The sequence below is a fragment of the Coturnix japonica genome, unplaced genomic scaffold (genome assembly GCF_054131305.1).
Source record: "Coturnix japonica strain WE unplaced genomic scaffold, WE-NBRP24 Scf049, whole genome shotgun sequence".
Classification (NCBI taxonomy): Eukaryota; Metazoa; Chordata; class Aves; order Galliformes; family Phasianidae; genus Coturnix; species Coturnix japonica.
In genome coordinates, this window is record NW_028188952.1 from 1043637 (window position 1) to 1059390 (window position 15754).

A 15754-nucleotide genomic window follows, 5' to 3' on the forward strand; every position below is an offset into this window, starting at 1 on the left:
ACGTAGAGAGGAGGGAGCGCGTTGCGTAACGGGGGCGCGCCGCCCCGCCCCCAGGGGAACTGAATTGGGGGGGGGGGGTGTATGGGGTGTGTGGGGGTGTATGGGGTGTATGGGTGTGTGGGGGTGTATGGGAGTGTATTGGGGTGTATGGGGTGTGTGGGGTGAATGGGGAGTGTATGGGGGTCTATGGGAGTGTGTGGGGGTGTATGGAAGTGTATGGGGGTGTATGGAAGTGTATGGGGGTGTCTGGGGGTGTATGGGGGTGTCTGGGGGTATATGGGAGTGTATGGGGGTGTATGGAAGTGTATGGGGGTGTCTGGGGGGGTATGGGAGTGTATGGGGGTGTATGGGAGAGCTGGTCCGGCCCTATATAACAAATGGGGGGGGGGGGGATGTATGGTAGTGTATGACAGAGCTGCTGTGCTCTGGCCCTATATACCAAATGGGGGGGGGGGTCCGGCCCTATATACCAAAGGGGTGGGCAGAGCTGCTCCAGCCCTATATAACAAATGGGGGGGTGTATGGCAGAGCTGCTTTGGCCCTATATACCAAATGCATCCTCAGTGCTGAGAACAATCCCTTCAGCTCCTGTATCTATGAGCTCAGGGCCCTTTTTGCTGCATTTCAGCAGTTTCTACACCCAGATGAAGCAGCACAGCATTGCTCCCCACCCATCTCAGCCCCATAGAGCTGCAAAACACCCAGCTCAGCTCCACGGGGCTTTGTGGAAGATGCAATGCAAAGAATTTGCTTTCCAAAGGCTTCGTGCTGGATGCAGCCAGTGGTATTTACAGGGCAATCAATGTCCCAAGTGGGTGCTGCTGACCGGCTGCTTTCCATGACCAAACAGCAGCAGGAAGTTGAAAGATTCCCCATAAAGCCTTTATATGGGAAAGAAAATAGGGGTGACAAATGGAATCCCAGCCTCTCCAGCCTTGCTTTGCCCTGAGCTGAGCTGGTTCAGCCCCCAGAGCTGCTCTATGGGGTCAATAATTGCCTTCAGTTTGCTACAAAGCCATAAAAACCCCATTGAAACCCAACGATTGATTTTTGCTGGTTCAAGATATAAAGCAAAAAGGGGAGCAGGGATGGGCTGAGGGCTGGGAGAACGTGCAGCACTGAGCAATGGGCTCCTATAGACCTATATGGGCTCCTATAGGCCTATGGGCTCCTATAGGTCTATATGGACTCCTATAGGTCTATATGGGCTCCTATAGACCTATATGGGCTCCTATAAGCCTATATGGGCTCCTATAGGCTTATATGGGCTCCTGTAGGCCTATATGGGCTCCTATAGACCTATATGGGCTCCTATAAGCCTATATGGGCTCCTATAGGCCTATATGGGCTCCTGTAGGCCTATATGGGCTCCTGTAGGCCTATATGGGCTCCTATAAGCCTATATGGGCTCCTATAGGCTTATATGGGCTCCTGTAGGCCTATATGGGCTCCTATAGACCTATATGGGCTCCTATAAGCCTATATGGGCTCCTATAGGCCTATATGGGCTCCTATAGACCTATATGGGCTCCTGTAGGCTTATATGGGCTCCTGTAGGTCCTATATGGGCTCCTATAAGCCTATATGGGCTCCTATAGACCTATATGGGCTCCTGTAGGCCTATATGGGCTCCTATAGACCTATATGGGCTCCTGTAGGCCTATATGGGCTCCTATAGACCTATATGGGCTCCTATAGGCCTATATGGGCTCCTATAGGCCTGCAGGGATGCAGGCAGCAAGGATGGATGTGCACTGGGCATTGCATAGGAGAGAGGATGGAGCTGTGATGAGCAACCCAGGCTGCTCGGTGCCTGAGGCAGCTGCTGGCCCACACCGCTGCATTGTTCCATGACAGATGCTGCTGTCAGCAAGCAGCAAGAGAGAAAGGGAAGAAAGGGAGGGAGAAACCTGGCGAAGCCTCTGCTGCATCCGTTTGCTTTGGGTTTTGTGGTAGCACCAACACAGGCTCAATGGGGAGCCCCAAATCTGCACCGAGTGCTGCCCGTGCACTGTTTGAACTGGGAAAGCAAAGGGAAAAGCTGACAATAGAAAGATCCCAGAGCAGCTTTTCCCTTTTTCAGCTGGAGTTTTTTGCCATCCCCTGCCAAGATTGGGAACAGCCGGAGGGCACCGGGTGCTAATCCTGCCTTGCAGGTCCAGCCATGGCTTAGGGCAGGAATCTGTGGCATTTGGGAGCATTGGGGGCAGCAGGAGCAGGGCTGGCTGTTCTGCACTGCTGCATTTGCTGCGTGCTGTGTTGCACTGTGCTGTATTGCACTGTGTTGTGTTGCACTGTGTTGTGTTGCACTGTTGTGTTGCACTGTTGTGTTGCACTGTGTTGTGTTGCACTGTTGTGTTGCACTGTGCTGTGTTGCACTGTGCTGTGTTGCACTGTGTTGTGTTGCTCTGTGCTGTGTTGCACTGTGTTGTGTTGCACTGTGTTGTGTTGCACTGTGTTGTGTTGCACTGTTGTGTTGCAGTGTTGTGTTGCACTGTTGTGTTGCACTGTGCTGTGTTGTGTTGTGTTGCACTGTTGTGTTGCACTGTGCTGTGTTGCACTGTGTTGTGTTGCACTGTTGTGTTGCACTGTGCTGTGTTGCATTGTGCTGTATTGCACTGTGCTGTGTTGCACTGTGCTGTGTTGCACTGTTGTGTTGCACTGTGTTGTGTTGCACTGTGCTGTATTGCACTGTTGTGTTGCACTGTGTTGTGTTGCACTGTGTTGTGTTGCACTGTTGTGTTGCACTGTGCTGTGTTGCACTGTTGCGTTGCACTGTGTTGTGTTGCACTGTGTTGTGTTGCACTGTGTTGTGTTGCACTGTTGTGTTGCACTGTGCTGTGTTGCACTGTGTTGTGTTGCACTGTGTTGTGTTGCACTGTGCTGTGTTGCTGTGTTGTGTTGCTCTGTGTTGTGTTGCTCTGTGTTGTGTTGCACTGTTGTGTTGCACTGTTGTATTGCTCTGTGCTGCCCGTTGTCCTCCTGTTGGCCAAGTACCTGGGGCTGGTTGCACAAGCCCCTCTCTATAATGCAGGGATGGAGCCAAATGCAGCCAAACCCTGCTTGGAAAAGCTGCAAGCAGCTCAGCCCTGTGTGTTGAACACTCATTCCAAACCATGCAGGGCATGCATCCCCATAGGGTACAATGGGGCAGATCTGTAAGGGGTCAAATGCTGGCTCAGCCCACCATTAGTGGCTTCAATCAGTGGATGATCATTGGCTGCTGGAGCAGGTTGCAGTGCATGGCTGTGCTCTGCTCCCCCCCAGCTGCTGCAAGGACCCCCCGTGGTGCACGGGAGGGGGGAAAGGGGAATATGGGGGGGGGGGGTCAGGCCCGATAGCAACACAGGCTGGGATCAACGGTCTCGAGCACAGAAGAGCCGTCACTACACATTAACCAGCTGTGAGATGGAGCAACTCTTCCTCCTGGCCAATATCAACAGTGCCCGGGAGCACAGCCAGGAGATGGGAACGAGCCGAGCCGAGCTGAGCTGATCCATGCCGAGCTATGGGGCTGCCCTATAGGGGGGATAGGGGTCAGGATGGGGTGCATATTGTGAAGGGTCTAGGCCCTATATACAGACCCTATATCCCTATATACAGACCCTATATCTCTATATACAGACCCTATATCCCCATATACACACCCTATATCCCCATATACAGACCCTATATCCCCATATACAGACCCTATATCCCTATATACAGACCCTATATCTCTATATACAGACCCTATATCCCCATATACACACCCTATATCCCCATATACAGACCCTATATCCCCATATACAGACCCTATATCCCCATATACACACCCTATATCCCTATATACAGACCCGATATCCCCATATACGGACCCTATATCCCTATATACAGACCCTATATCCCCATATACAGACCCTATATCCCCATATACGGACCCTATATACCTATATACGGACCCTATATCCCCATATACGGACCCTATATCCCTATATACGGACCCTATATCCCCATATACAGACCCTATATCCCTATATACAGACCCTATATCCCCATATACAGACCCTATATCCCTATATACAGACCCTATATCACTTCCACGCTACACGAGGGGCTCCTGCAGCCCGCACAATGGAAGGGGGGTCGCACAGCCCTACAGGGCCGAGCATCCTATTGCATCACACCTGTGGGTCAGAGGAATCCCCCCCACCCCCCACGTCCACGCGTGTCTATGGGGCGGATCCTCCCTTCGCCCCATGGAATTTTCCACTCTCCGCCGGGCGCGCGTGTTCCCGTTGGCCACGCCCCCTCGGCGCGCGCGCGCCCCCCTCGAAGCCACGCCCCCCTTTCGAAGCCACGCCCCCTTTCCCGGCGTGCATTGCGGCAGCAAGATGGCGGCCGCCGTGGCGGTGGGGTGGAGGCTGCTAGGCCGCGGGGTGCGTGGGTTGTGAGGGTCGTTAATAGGGCGACGTGGGGGTCTATGGGGTCAGATGTGGGGTGGAGAGGAGGAGAGGGGGGCGATGAATGAGGGGCTGGGCCTGGTCACCTTCCTGTTCCCCTATTACCTTCTTATCCCCTTTCCCTTCTGGCTTCCCACCTTCTTTCCCCCCTCCCCACTCTTTTCCTTCCCTTTCTTCCCCCATTCCCTTCCCCTTATCCCTTCCCCTTATCCCTTCCCCTTATCCCTTCCCCTTATCCCTTCCCCTTATCCCTTCCCCTTATCCCTTCCCCTTGTCCCTTCCCCTTGTCCCTTCCCCTTGTCCCTTCCCCTTGTCCCTTCCCCTTGTCCCTTCCCCTTGTCCCTTCCCCTTGTCCCTTCCCCTTGTCCCTTCCCCTTATCCCTTCCCCTTATCCCTTCCCCTTGTCCCCTTGGCTGTGTGTTCCCTCTCATCCTGGTTCTCTATTGATAACATCTCAGTTCTCATTGCAATCTCTCCCTATGTCGGTTCTGTTTCTGGCCCATTGGGTTCATCCCATCCCATATTATCTCTCCCTTAGGCCTTGGAATCGCTGCTGCGTCCCCATGGAGCCGTTCCATCCTGCCTCGTTATCCCTGTGAGGACCAAGAGGCGGCTCTTTGTCCCCCAATGGGCCCGGGAGCTTTCACCTGAAGAGAAGATGAAAAGGCTGCAGTCTTTGGGCAGGACGATGCCTGAGGATCGCATGGAACGGACCTTTTACTTGGCCTGCACAGGTGGCAATTTGCTTTGGTCTCTTCTATAGGGCACAAATAAGGCAGAGGAGAAGTCTGACTGCGTTGGCTGTATCTGCATGCAGCAAATTCAATGACTTACTCAGCCCTAAAGGAGTAATAGCTGCCATCAGCCCTGTGTCTCCTGTTGGCCCCTTTGTACCCAGGGCCGTGCTTCCTACTGTTCTTTATCCTATCCCCATACCTCAGGGCTGTCTGGAACAGCAGGCAGCATAGCACAACATGTCAGCACTGCGAGGTGCCCCCATCCCAATGCTCTTATTTCATCCTACAGATGTTCTCAATTCTGCTTCTCCAGCTCCCAGCAGCCAAAGTGCTGCTTCTTGGTCTCCTTGATTCCCCTCCTGACCTCCTTTCTCTCTCACATGCAGCCAGTATTATAGACCCTTATGTCCCTCCTGAGGGTGATGCTCGCATGACTTCCCTGTCCAAAGAAGGGCTGAAGCAAAGGATGGAGAAGCTGAAGCAGTCTGCTGCCTCTCAGTTAGCGTGAGTACCTCCTGTTCACTTAGTGCTGGGTGATGCAGTCGTCACCATCCGAAACAGGGGATGTTTTTCATTTGCTCAGAGCTTTTTCTTTGTCATTTCAGCCTACGGAAAGTGAAGGATCACGATCCCAATTTCAGCACCAAAACTTTCCCAGAGATGGCACAGGAGATCTATGTTGAAGCTCACAACAGCCTGGCAAAGTAAGACCCGTTCTGACCAATAGGGTTACATAGGGTTTGCTTTTCTTTGCTTACATGCTCTGGTTTTCTTGCCTTTGTGATCCTTGTATCTCATTTACAACAAGTACTTTATCTATTGCTGCCCTCATCTGTGTGAGCAGGAGGTGGCATTGGTGCTTTCCCTTGACCTGACTTGAAATGGAGACTAGAATAGAGCACATCTTAAAACTGCATCATTCTTGGTTACAATTCCATACATCAGCAGGAGATTTAGGCCACAACTGGCTTCCAAAGGATTCCATTCTATCTCCCCCTGCAGTCTTTTAACCAGCTTCTGTTCTGCCTTCGTGCTCAGCTCATCGCTGAGAACCTCACTTCTGCTTTACCAGCAGGTTGTGAATCTTCAGGTGGAGCAGGGATTTGTGAGTAAAGCCTCTTGACAATGCTCGTATTTGAGTAACTGGGTGTGTTTCACTTGCAGTTTTAACAAGCAGAAACTTCACTCCCTGGTAACAGAGCGCTGCTACCCGGTAAGTGTTGATCTGGGTGTTACAGTTCCTCAATGGGGTTTAGAGGACCTTAAAGACTGTGGAAGGGGTTGAAATGATCTTTTAATCTTCTTTTTCTCACCCAAATACAGTAAAGACAAGGCCTAAGTCTGATTAGTAACACAGCATTCAATCCATACCCGCATATCGCACTTTGCTTCTTCAATTCACACCCCACTAAAGTTGGTGCCACCTTTATATTCTTTTCCCTTTCTAGGACATGGTTCGTGGCAACAGATACAAAACCATCCGCTGGAGCTTTGTGGAGTCATTGGAGCCTCCACGAGTGGTTCACGTTCGATGCACCAGCATTGTGAACCAGGGCAACCTCTATGGACAGGTGACAGTGCGGATGCACACCAGGCAGGTACGTCCCCTTGTGTCCCCCCCCCTCCTGCCTTTCCCAGCTGATTCCATCTCAATGCATCTTTCTATTTGCAGACTTTGGCCATCTACGATCGCTTTGGACGGCTGATGTACGGAGGGGAGCAACTACCCAAAGATGTTCTGGAATATGTTGTGTTTGAGAGGTACTTGGTCAACCCTTATGGCACGTGGAGGATGCATGGCAAGATCGTCCCAGAGTGGGCTCCACCAAAGGACCCCATTGTTAAGGTAAAGCCATAAGGAGCAACCTGTGTCTGCAAACAGAGTGCTCTGTTTTCCTTTGTTCCTATAGCCTGGCTGTTCCCCTGTGCAAGGCACTGCCACTCTGCTCACCCTTATGCTCTTACTGCACTTTGGGGTTGCTGTGTGTCAATGCTGATTTATGTCCTTGCTGTTTCAGACGGTGATGATTCCTGGCCCAACCTTGGATCCCTCACAAGAGTATGAGGAGATGAAGTAGGGAATATCAGAGCCTTGCACATAGAGAACAGTGCAAACAACCCCGAGGGCACAAAATGGGATGTATGTGGAGGCAGCAGGATGGACGTAGCTGTGCCTGCAGTGAGCAGTCAGCAAACAAAGCAGCTTCAGAAATGGACTCCAGGCACTGAGAAACTGCCTTGAAAAAGGAGCAAGGGGGACTTGAGAGGCTCATGTGAGCTCTATGGGGCTGCTCTCCTGGCTGACTTCTGTGCTTCCAGGGCAAGAACTGCTGTCAGCACAGATGTGGGGTATAGGATGGACCTGGGGACTCATTAAAGCCTGCAGCAGAAGCCATTGGAGATTTCTTTCCCCATCCTTCCCCCATTTGCACAGATCTCTGGTCTTTTTCTTCTAACAAAGAGCGACAAACAGACTTTACATTGCTTCCTCCTGGCTGGGTGCTGCACTTGGAGCCCTGCTGGATGCCTGGCTTGTTGCTGACCAAGCTGAATCCTTCAATAAAGCCCATGATTCATAATGTGTGTGTCAGTTAACATCAGAAAGCAGCACTTCTCACAGCCCACGTGTCTCAAAGCATTGGCTGCAGACACTCAGGGATCTGGCAGCGTTGCTGGTGGGGAACTGGCACCATCCTGTGGACGTTGTGACATTGACACCAAACCCTTTTGGTTTTGCAGGCTGTGTGTGATTGGAAGCCTCACCTCCCCTATACACAGTCACCTCTATTAAGAGAGCAGCCAGAGCTGGAATCCCTGGTGTCTTTTGGTTTGGAAATCAGGGGTGGTGTCACAAAATCTGGCTGCATCTCATGGAGGATCCTCTGATTATAAAGCACTGCTGTTCCTGGGTGTTCTTTGCAGCCCCTACCCCATAAACCAGCCACTGTGAGCGCTCAGGGTAAACGTTTATTTCCCATCTATTTGCTTCCTGATGGATATTTGCTGCTGAAGATCCCAATGCTCCTCTTGAGGAGAGAGGAATCAAATAGAGAAGGGATGGTGGGATGAGCCCCACACCAAAGCAGGCTCTGGGTGCTCCAATGCCCCCACTTTGCCTCCCCCTGAGCTCATGACATACAGCACAAACCACAGCCCCGTGGTGCTCAGGGCCCTGATGCCATTCAGCTCCGAACCTCTGTGATACCCAACCAGATCTCTGACACAGGCAGCCCCATTGCTATGGGTGCCCATGCTGCAGCAACGTGGCTTTGGTTAACATCTCTATCCAGCTCCCTGCACCCCAGGGCTCAGCTCTACTCATGGTCCCATGGACAGACCTCAGCACTGGACCCCCCTGTGTCCTGTCCCTCCCCAGGGCTGTCCCATGGGCACACAGCAGACGCTCCCTTTGAGCTGCTGGGGGTTTCTGGACCCTCCTCTGCTTCCCATGGACAGACCTCAGCCGTGCTGGCCCCGCTGTGCTGCTGTGCTGTGTGTGCTTGGCCTGGTGCTGCAGGCAGGGCTCTGCACAGCACCCGGTGCTCCCTGACCCCAATAGGGGCTGCTCCCCCGGGCTGTTCTGCAGCCCCAGGCTCTGCTGCTTCCCACGGGCAGATGGCAGCTCTGCTCTCTGCGCTCTCAAGCTTTCTAGATCCTTCCTTCCCCATTGCCGTGCTCAGGGCTGGCTCCTCTGCCCCCATGCTCTCCCATGGGCACACAGCCTCACGCTCCCTGCTGTCCCTCTGCTTTACAGATGTGTTTTCTCCCCTCTCTTTCTGCAGACCCCGATGTGCAGCAGCACCTCTCCTTGTTCCCAATGTGCCATCCCGGGCCTCTCTTGGCTCCTCTTTATCAAATGGAGGAGCAGCCCCTTCCCAGGGACAGATTTCCTCTCTCCCCCCGGAGCCCCCCATGGTCTCCCAAGGGCAGATCTCCACCTTTGGGCTCCCAGCACTGCGGGACACCCCTGGGCTCTCTATGGACCTTGCAGGGCTGACAAGAGCTGCCTGACGTGTGATGCGCTTCGCAGCCCCCCCTGAGCTCAGCTTCATCCTCGGCTGCTCCATAATGGGGGTGGCCGCCTCCCAGGGGCAGATCTCCTCTTTGCTCCCCCCTGATGCCCCCTGACTCTCCCAGGGGCAGATTTCTGCTTTGCTGACCCCTGATCCTTCCTGTCCTTCCCAAGGGCAGATCTCTGCTTTGCTGCTCCTTGGCCCCCCCTGTTCCTCCCAAGGGCAGATCTCTGCTTTGCTCCCCACCGACCCATCTTGACCCTCCCAAGGGCAGATCTCTGCTTTGCTGACTCCTGACCCCTCCTGTTCCTCCCAAGGGCAGATCTCTGCCTTTTTTTTCCCTGACCCCCCCTGTCCCTCCCAGGGGCAGATCTCCCTTTGACCCTCAGCCCCCACCCGGCCCCACTCCACACTCCTGCTCCTGATGGGCAGCCCCTCAGTCTCCCCCCTACAAGCAGCAGGTTGGCTGCTGCCCTTCCCCAGCACCTTCATGGGGCTGCCCCGCATCGATGGGACCCCCCCGACCCCCTCCTGCTGTGACACAGACCCCACTGGGGCACTCAGTGCTTCCCAGGGACAGACCTCAGCCCTCAGCCCCGTGCCCCCCATGTTCTGTGCTGCATAAAGGGAGTCAGTGCCATAGGGCTGCATGGCCACTGAGGGTGACATCGCCCCCCCCCCAGCAGTGCCATCCTGCTGTTCCTCTGCTGTCCCCTCACTGTCCCCCATCACTGTGGTCTCGGTGGTGATGAACTGAGAGGGGTCTGCACCCCCATCCTGCAGGCTGGGATCCGGGCTGCTCCCTACTGGGGGCTGCGGGGGGGTCCCTACCAGGCCGGGCTGCCCCCCCTCGCTGCTCCCCTCCCTCTCACTGCCCCGTTTCCGAGCGCTGCCCTCCCTGCTCCCTTTCAGGCTGCGTTTGGCTCTGGATCTGCTGATGGCTCTGATGGCGAACCCCAAACTCCTGAACGCTCTTTGTGGGGGCGGCTTGAGGTTCGGGGGGGTCCCCGCCGTGTCTCCGGGGGGGTCTGAAGGCGGAGGTTCGCCGCCGTTCTGCTTCTGCTTCAGCATCTCCCACGGACACACCTCGCCGGGGGTGGGGGGAGCGGAGCGCAGCCCCGACGGGGGGGACGCCGGTTCCGCTGCCCCCCCCGAGGGCGGCCCTGGAGGCTCCGCGTTGTCCCCGCGGCGATGCGGGAGGCTCTGATAGCGGACGGGGGGGGGCGGGGGGGTCCTTTTCACCACCACACGCACCCGCCCCGCGGGGTGGGGGCCGTCAGCGCTGATGCTTTTAACGGGTGCGTAAGTGACGCGTTTCGTCCCCTTGTTGTCAGCGGGGGGGGACGCATCACGACGGGGACCCCCGTCCGGTAGCGGGGCGGTGGGGGTGGCAGCGGCCGGGGTTGGGGCGGTGCTGCGGGACACCCCTCCTTGTTGTGGGGGTCCCCAGTTCGGGCTGACGGCTCCAGCACCGGCGCTCAGCGACTTCTGCAGAAGCACCTCCCGGAGCCGGGGGGGCTGCCCGTGCCCCCCGAGCTGCTGAGCGCTCACCGACCTGGGCAGCAGCGGAGCGGCACACAGCGATTCGTTGTCAGACGGCTCCCCGCAACCCCCCGCAACAGCGTCCAGTGCGGGATGTTCGGAGCTGCGGGATCGGAACGGGCCGCCCCCATCCAGCCCCCACCCTCCGGTACCGTCGTGCTGCCGTTTGGACGATGAGCTGCCGGAGCTGCGGGTCGGGGGCGGCGTGGGGAGGTGCGGGTTACGGGCCGCCATCCGCCGTGTCCGCAGCATCTCCAGCTGCGCGTACAGCTGCTTCAGCTCCTCCTGCGGGGCGGGGGGGGGGATACAGGGAGGGGAGCGCGTCCGACGGGACCGAACCGGGACCGGAGGGACCCGACACCGCACCCATCTCATCGGTATCGCCCCGTTATGCACCGTCCCGGTGTCCCCACCCCGCACCCTCCATCCCTTCCCACCCTCCTCCTCCATCCCCCCCCCGCTTTGCATCAGGAGTAAGATCGCAGTCAGGCACCTCTTCCCGTGCGGGGCGGCACAGCGAGCGTCAAAAGAAGGTTCCGATCGTGTCACCCACCCGGATGTCATCGGGATCGAAGCTTCGCTCGCTCCACGCGGACGCGATGCTGCTGTTCAACCCGGAGCGTCTCGCGTCCACCTCATCCTCGTACACCTCCGCCGCGATCTCCTCCCGCAGCGGCGATCCGGAGTGTAGGAACTGCGGGGGGGCAGCACCAAGGGAGCCCCAAAACCACCAGCCCACAACCACATCCCTACTGCCCACCCCTCCATAACCACCTCCCCATACCCATCACCTCATCATCACCACCCCATAGCCGCCACCCCACGACCCACCTCCCCAGAGCCACCACCCTATAACCACTGCCCACCTCCTCATATCCCATCTCCCTACTCACAGCCGCCACCCCACTGCTCAGCACCCCATAGCCATCATCCCATACCCAGCACCCCATAACCACCTCCCCATAACTCCGTTGTCCACCACCCCATAGCGACCACCCCACTCTTCACCATCCCACACCACCACCCCACAGCCACCTCCCCATAGTCATCATCCCATAACCACCACCCCATAGCCACTACCTCATAACCACCTCCCCAAATCCTGCCTCCCCATAGCCACCACCCCACTGCTCAACACCCCATAGCCATCACCCCATACCCAGCACCCCATAGCCACTCCCTCATAACCACCTCCCCATAACTACCATAAATCCACTGCCTATCTCCCCATAGCCATGATCCCACACCACCACCCCACAGTCACCTCCCCATAGACATCATCCCATAACCACCACCCCATAGCCACTACCTCATAACCGCCTCCCCAAATCCCACCTCCCTATAGCCACCACCCTACTGCCCACCTCCCCAAATCCCCATAACCACCACCCCACTGCTCACCACCCCACAGCCCCCCATATCCCCCATACCCTATATTACCTTGGGGACAAAGAGCAGCCCCAGGGTGACAGTGACAGTGCCGTGGGTGTGGGCAAAGCAGAGCAGCAGCGTCCAGTCGGGGTGCAGCGATGGCACCGCAATGAACCTGAAGGGGATAATGGGGGACACTGTGGGGTCCCACAGCTCCAGCCCCACACCCACGGTACATGGGCATCCCATTCTATACCTGACGGCGTGGAAAGCGGCCGAGAGGAGCAGCTCATTGTGCAGCGCGATGCCCATATAACGCGGCTCGTGGAAGGCAGAGGGCACAGCCCGTGCAGCCCAGCACAACGCGCTGCCCCACAGCAGGAGCAGCAGCTCGGCTATAGGACAGAGCACAGCGTGGGCACCTCCTCGGGTACGTGGGGCAGCGGGGAGGGCTGAGGGCAGCATGGGGGGGCTCTGGCATCTCTCACCGACCACCATCATGTAATCCCAGCGGTCGTGGCTGCAGATGGAGAAGTGCAGCCCCAGGGCTGTCTGTGCTCGGACCACCAGCGGGACGTTCCGACCCACGTTCTCTAACGTTGCCACGGTCCATGAAGCCAGAAACCACAACGGGGGGAGCAGCAGCAGCCCCAGAGCCCGCAGCACACGCCCGCTGGCCATATAGGGCACACGCTGCGCTGAACGGGCCAGGAACGCCCTCAGCACCCTACAAGACACAAGGGGTGAGTGTGGGGCCGGATCCCATCCAGCAGGACCCCCCCCCTCCTGCCCCATTACCTGTACAGCTTTAGGGTGATGGTGCCGTACACGATGGCGAAGCCCAACACACGAACCCAGCGCAGCGCGATGCAGCGGAAGGTGCTGGGTTTGAAGTAGAGGATGAAGACCTGAAAGGGGGGGGTGGTGGTGTGGGGCTCTGTGCTATGGGGCTTTATGCAAGGAGGTGAATGGGGTGGATGGGGGCCGTGCACTCACAGGGAAGTAAAGCAGCAGAGACCCGAAGAGGATGATCTCCAGCAGCACAACACCCGACGCCCGGATCCTCTGTAGGGACAGGGGGGAATCAGCAGCGCCCCGGAGGGGGGACGACCCCAATAGGGGGGCTGGGGGGTCACAAAGGCGGTGGGATCTTGGGGACCCCGCTCTGCTCTCGCCTTGCTCCGCCGGCAGTGATAAGCGAGCAGCATGCAGAGGAACACGGCCAGCATGCAGCACGCCTGGCAGCACAGCACGGCAGCACGAAGGGAACGATCCTCCTGCACCTCGCACGGAGCATCGTCCCGGCAGCTCGTACAGCCCTCCCGGCACCGGCGGCACGACAAGCGAGAGGCACCATCAGCCGGTACTGCGGATGGAACGGGGAGGAGTGGGGGGGGGGGTGACCCAAAGCATCACCCTGTGGGGCTGGGGAGGTGAGGAGGGGTCGGGGGTCCCGGGCACTGCACGCACCTGGCTCGGAGCTCAGCCCGTAGAAGCCCGGTTTGCAGCGACACGCGTATTGCCCCAGCACGAAGCCGCGGTTCTGCTGCGGGATGCACTGCGGGATGGATGATGGGGGGCTGCACTGTGGGGTCTCCCCGTTCTATGCTCATAACCCCCCCATGAAGCAGCGGTGGCTGCGGCAGCTCGGTGACAACCGACCCCCCCTCACCCGAGCCCGGAACGCAGCGGTTAAACATTTGGGAATTAAAAGCCAAAGCCTGGCACCCAAATCCCCCCCTAAAACCTAAATGGACACCTAATACGGCGCTAATCCGGGGGGGGGGGGGGGACCGGCCCCTAATCCATGTGGGTGGGGGGGGGCACCCCCGGGGGTCGGGGTTGCTCAGCCCCGTCGGGTTCGCTCCCAGCTCTGAGCTGGGGTGGGCGCAGCCACTGGGGGGCAGTGCCAAACCCCCCCCCCCCCCACGGGGGATGCTCCGCCCATCGGTCCCCGTTGTCCCCACGCGGGTGGCAGCCGGGTCACCCCACGGCGCTGCCGAGGGAGGGAGATTTGCACAATAAACCGCAGAGCAGATGGGGGCGGGGGGGGGATCAGCACCGACGGGCGGGCGGAGGGGACAGAGCGGCGGGGGGGGGGATAGAGCAGCCCCACTGACAGAGGGGACGGGTCCGATGGGGGTCCAGAAGGTGGGGGGGGGTGATGGGGAGTGGGGGGGGCTGAGATCAGTGGGGTGATGGGACCGGTGCCATGTGGTACCTGGGTGCTGTTGAGGTCGCAGCGGTGCGTGCCCGCAAACCAGCCCGTCCCGCTGTCGCACTGATCGATGCTCACATCCCGCAGCTCGATGTCAACCCGCACGGCGCCCCTACAAGCAGCAATGGGGTCAGACCGGGAGGGGCACACAGGAGGGGGGGGGGCAGAGGTGACAGAGCCCTGTGCCGGGACACAGAACCGGGGGGGGGGACATATGCGGTTCCAGAACCCATTTGGGGGGGGTCCTCCCCTTCGGGGGGGTCTCACACCTATAGGTTCACACCAGTGCTTACACCCCCCCCTCGCCCACCTCCCCCGGTCTCACACTCACTTGAACTCAGGGCTGAGGTCGGGCTTCAGCCCATAGAAAGCAGCGGACAGAGCGACGGCCCAAACGGGCACGAACTTCCCATCACGGCACTCCAGGAACGGCTGCGACCACCGCACATGGCCCGGCCCCGCCACGTACCCATCGCCCCGCAACCACTTGGGGGTCTCCATGGATCTCAGGTCGTTGCTCAACACCCGTTTACGGAGCGGAGGACCCCGTCGTTCCCGCAGCTCCGCCACCCATTCACCATCCGAGCTGCGGTTCCCCGGAGCGGACACGTCCCGCAGGTGAATCTCCCCGTCGGCTGCCGTAGCTTGAAGCACCAGCCGTGGGGAGGGGGCTGCAGGGTGGGCGTCCAGAGCCAGCAGGGAGCGGCGAGCCCACGGGTGCCCCCCGGCCAAGCTGCGAGTCAACGCCTGGTACCACTCCACGTCCTCGGCCACGCTGGACTCGCGGAGATCGTTTCCCTGCAGCAACATGTTGAGGAAGTTGGCGGCCTGGGTCAGAGCTTCGGGGGCGGCCCTTAAAGCGGCTCGTAGCGTTTGGGGGGGGTCTGGAGCCGGGGGTCTCAGGGCGGCGCTGCGGCTGCAGTTGGTGAGAGCCAAACTCCGCACATCGCCCGTCCGTAGGAAGGAAAGAGCTGCCGAACCCTCCGGGTCCGTCGTGGGGTCGTCGGGGGGCGGAGGAGCCCCAGCCCGAAGCGATAGAAGCGGCAGGAGGAGGAGGAGGAGGAGGAGGGAGGTCGGAGCCCCCCCCGGGGGGGTCATGGTGGCTCGGTGCCCGGAGCTCCAGCTCCGACCGCCGCCCGCTTTTCCTCCTTTGGCAGAACGTCACGGCCCCGCACTGAGCCCGGCGCTGCAATGACCGCCCCGACCCCCCCCCTCCATCCCCCACCCCCCCCCGGTCTCCCTCCCGCCCCCTCCCGATGCTGCCGTCGGGATCCCGTTACGCCGCGGGGAAGAGCTACGACCACCCCCCCCCAAAAGGGGTGGCCGTGATGGAAGAGCATCCCCACGGGCCGCCATGGCAACAGGGATCGGGCAGCATCCCTATGGTCACGCAGCCCCACAACCCCCCCATCACACTGCACAGTCAGAACA

The 15754-nt window shown here is 58.5% G+C and overlaps 2 protein-coding genes across 4 annotated transcripts; one reads left to right on the forward strand and one right to left on the reverse strand.

The window, feature by feature from the left end:
- Positions 1-4355: 4355 nt before the first annotated feature.
- MRPL45 (mitochondrial ribosomal protein L45) lies at positions 4356-7758 on the forward strand. The gene is made up of 8 exons (XM_015885944.2): positions 4356-4418; positions 4981-5176; positions 5566-5683; positions 5785-5883; positions 6344-6392; positions 6628-6777; positions 6852-7025; positions 7198-7758. Exons 1-8 carry the CDS (start codon positions 4374-4376, stop codon positions 7255-7257), a joined length of 891 nt encoding a protein of 296 aa, XP_015741430.1. The 5' UTR covers positions 4356-4373; the 3' UTR covers positions 7258-7758.
- A 370-nt stretch (positions 7759-8128) lies between these two features.
- GPR179 (G protein-coupled receptor 179) lies at positions 8129-15540 on the reverse strand. Of its 3 annotated transcripts, none has more exons than XM_085532304.1 (11): positions 14655-15540; positions 14327-14435; positions 13576-13663; positions 13281-13471; positions 13102-13170; positions 12904-13013; positions 12594-12832; positions 12362-12500; positions 12175-12280; positions 11288-11428; positions 8129-11019 (listed from the first exon to the last, which is right to left on the reverse strand). In XM_085532304.1, exons 1-11 carry the CDS (start codon positions 15419-15421, stop codon positions 8494-8496), a joined length of 4485 nt encoding a protein of 1494 aa, XP_085388430.1. In that variant the 5' UTR covers positions 15422-15540; the 3' UTR covers positions 8129-8493. The 3 variants fall into 3 exon arrangements, with proteins under 3 accessions (XP_085388430.1, XP_085388431.1, XP_085388432.1); XM_085532306.1 differs by having other exon boundaries at positions 10882-11019; positions 11228-11428; XM_085532305.1 differs by lacking the exons at positions 13281-13471; positions 13576-13663.
- Positions 15541-15754: the final 214 nt, after the last annotated feature.

What these genes read in the sequence shown, in the direction of transcription:
- GPR179 (XM_085532304.1), bottom strand. Translation starts at nt 15,421, where the DNA reads ATGACCCCCCCGGGGGGGGCTCCGACCTCCCTCCTCCTCCTCCTCCTC. An exon ending in GCCGCTTTCCACGCCGTCAG is followed by an intron (nt 12,281 to 12,361) that starts GTATAGAATGGG and finishes TATCCCCTTCAG; the next exon opens with GTTCATTGCGGTGCCATCGC. An exon ending in TCGATCCCGATGACATCCGG is followed by an intron (nt 11,020 to 11,287) that starts GTGGGTGACACG and finishes CCCGCCCCGCAG; the next exon opens with GAGGAGCTGAAGCAGCTGTA.
- MRPL45 (XM_015885944.2), top strand. Translation starts at nt 4,374, where the DNA reads ATGGCGGCCGCCGTGGCGGTGGGGTGGAGGCTGCTAGGCCGCGGG. An exon ending in CTTTTACTTGGCCTGCACAG is followed by an intron (nt 5,177 to 5,565) that starts GTGGCAATTTGC and finishes TCTCACATGCAG; the next exon opens with CCAGTATTATAGACCCTTAT. An exon ending in GCTCACAACAGCCTGGCAAA is followed by an intron (nt 5,884 to 6,343) that starts GTAAGACCCGTT and finishes TTTCACTTGCAG; the next exon opens with TTTTAACAAGCAGAAACTTC.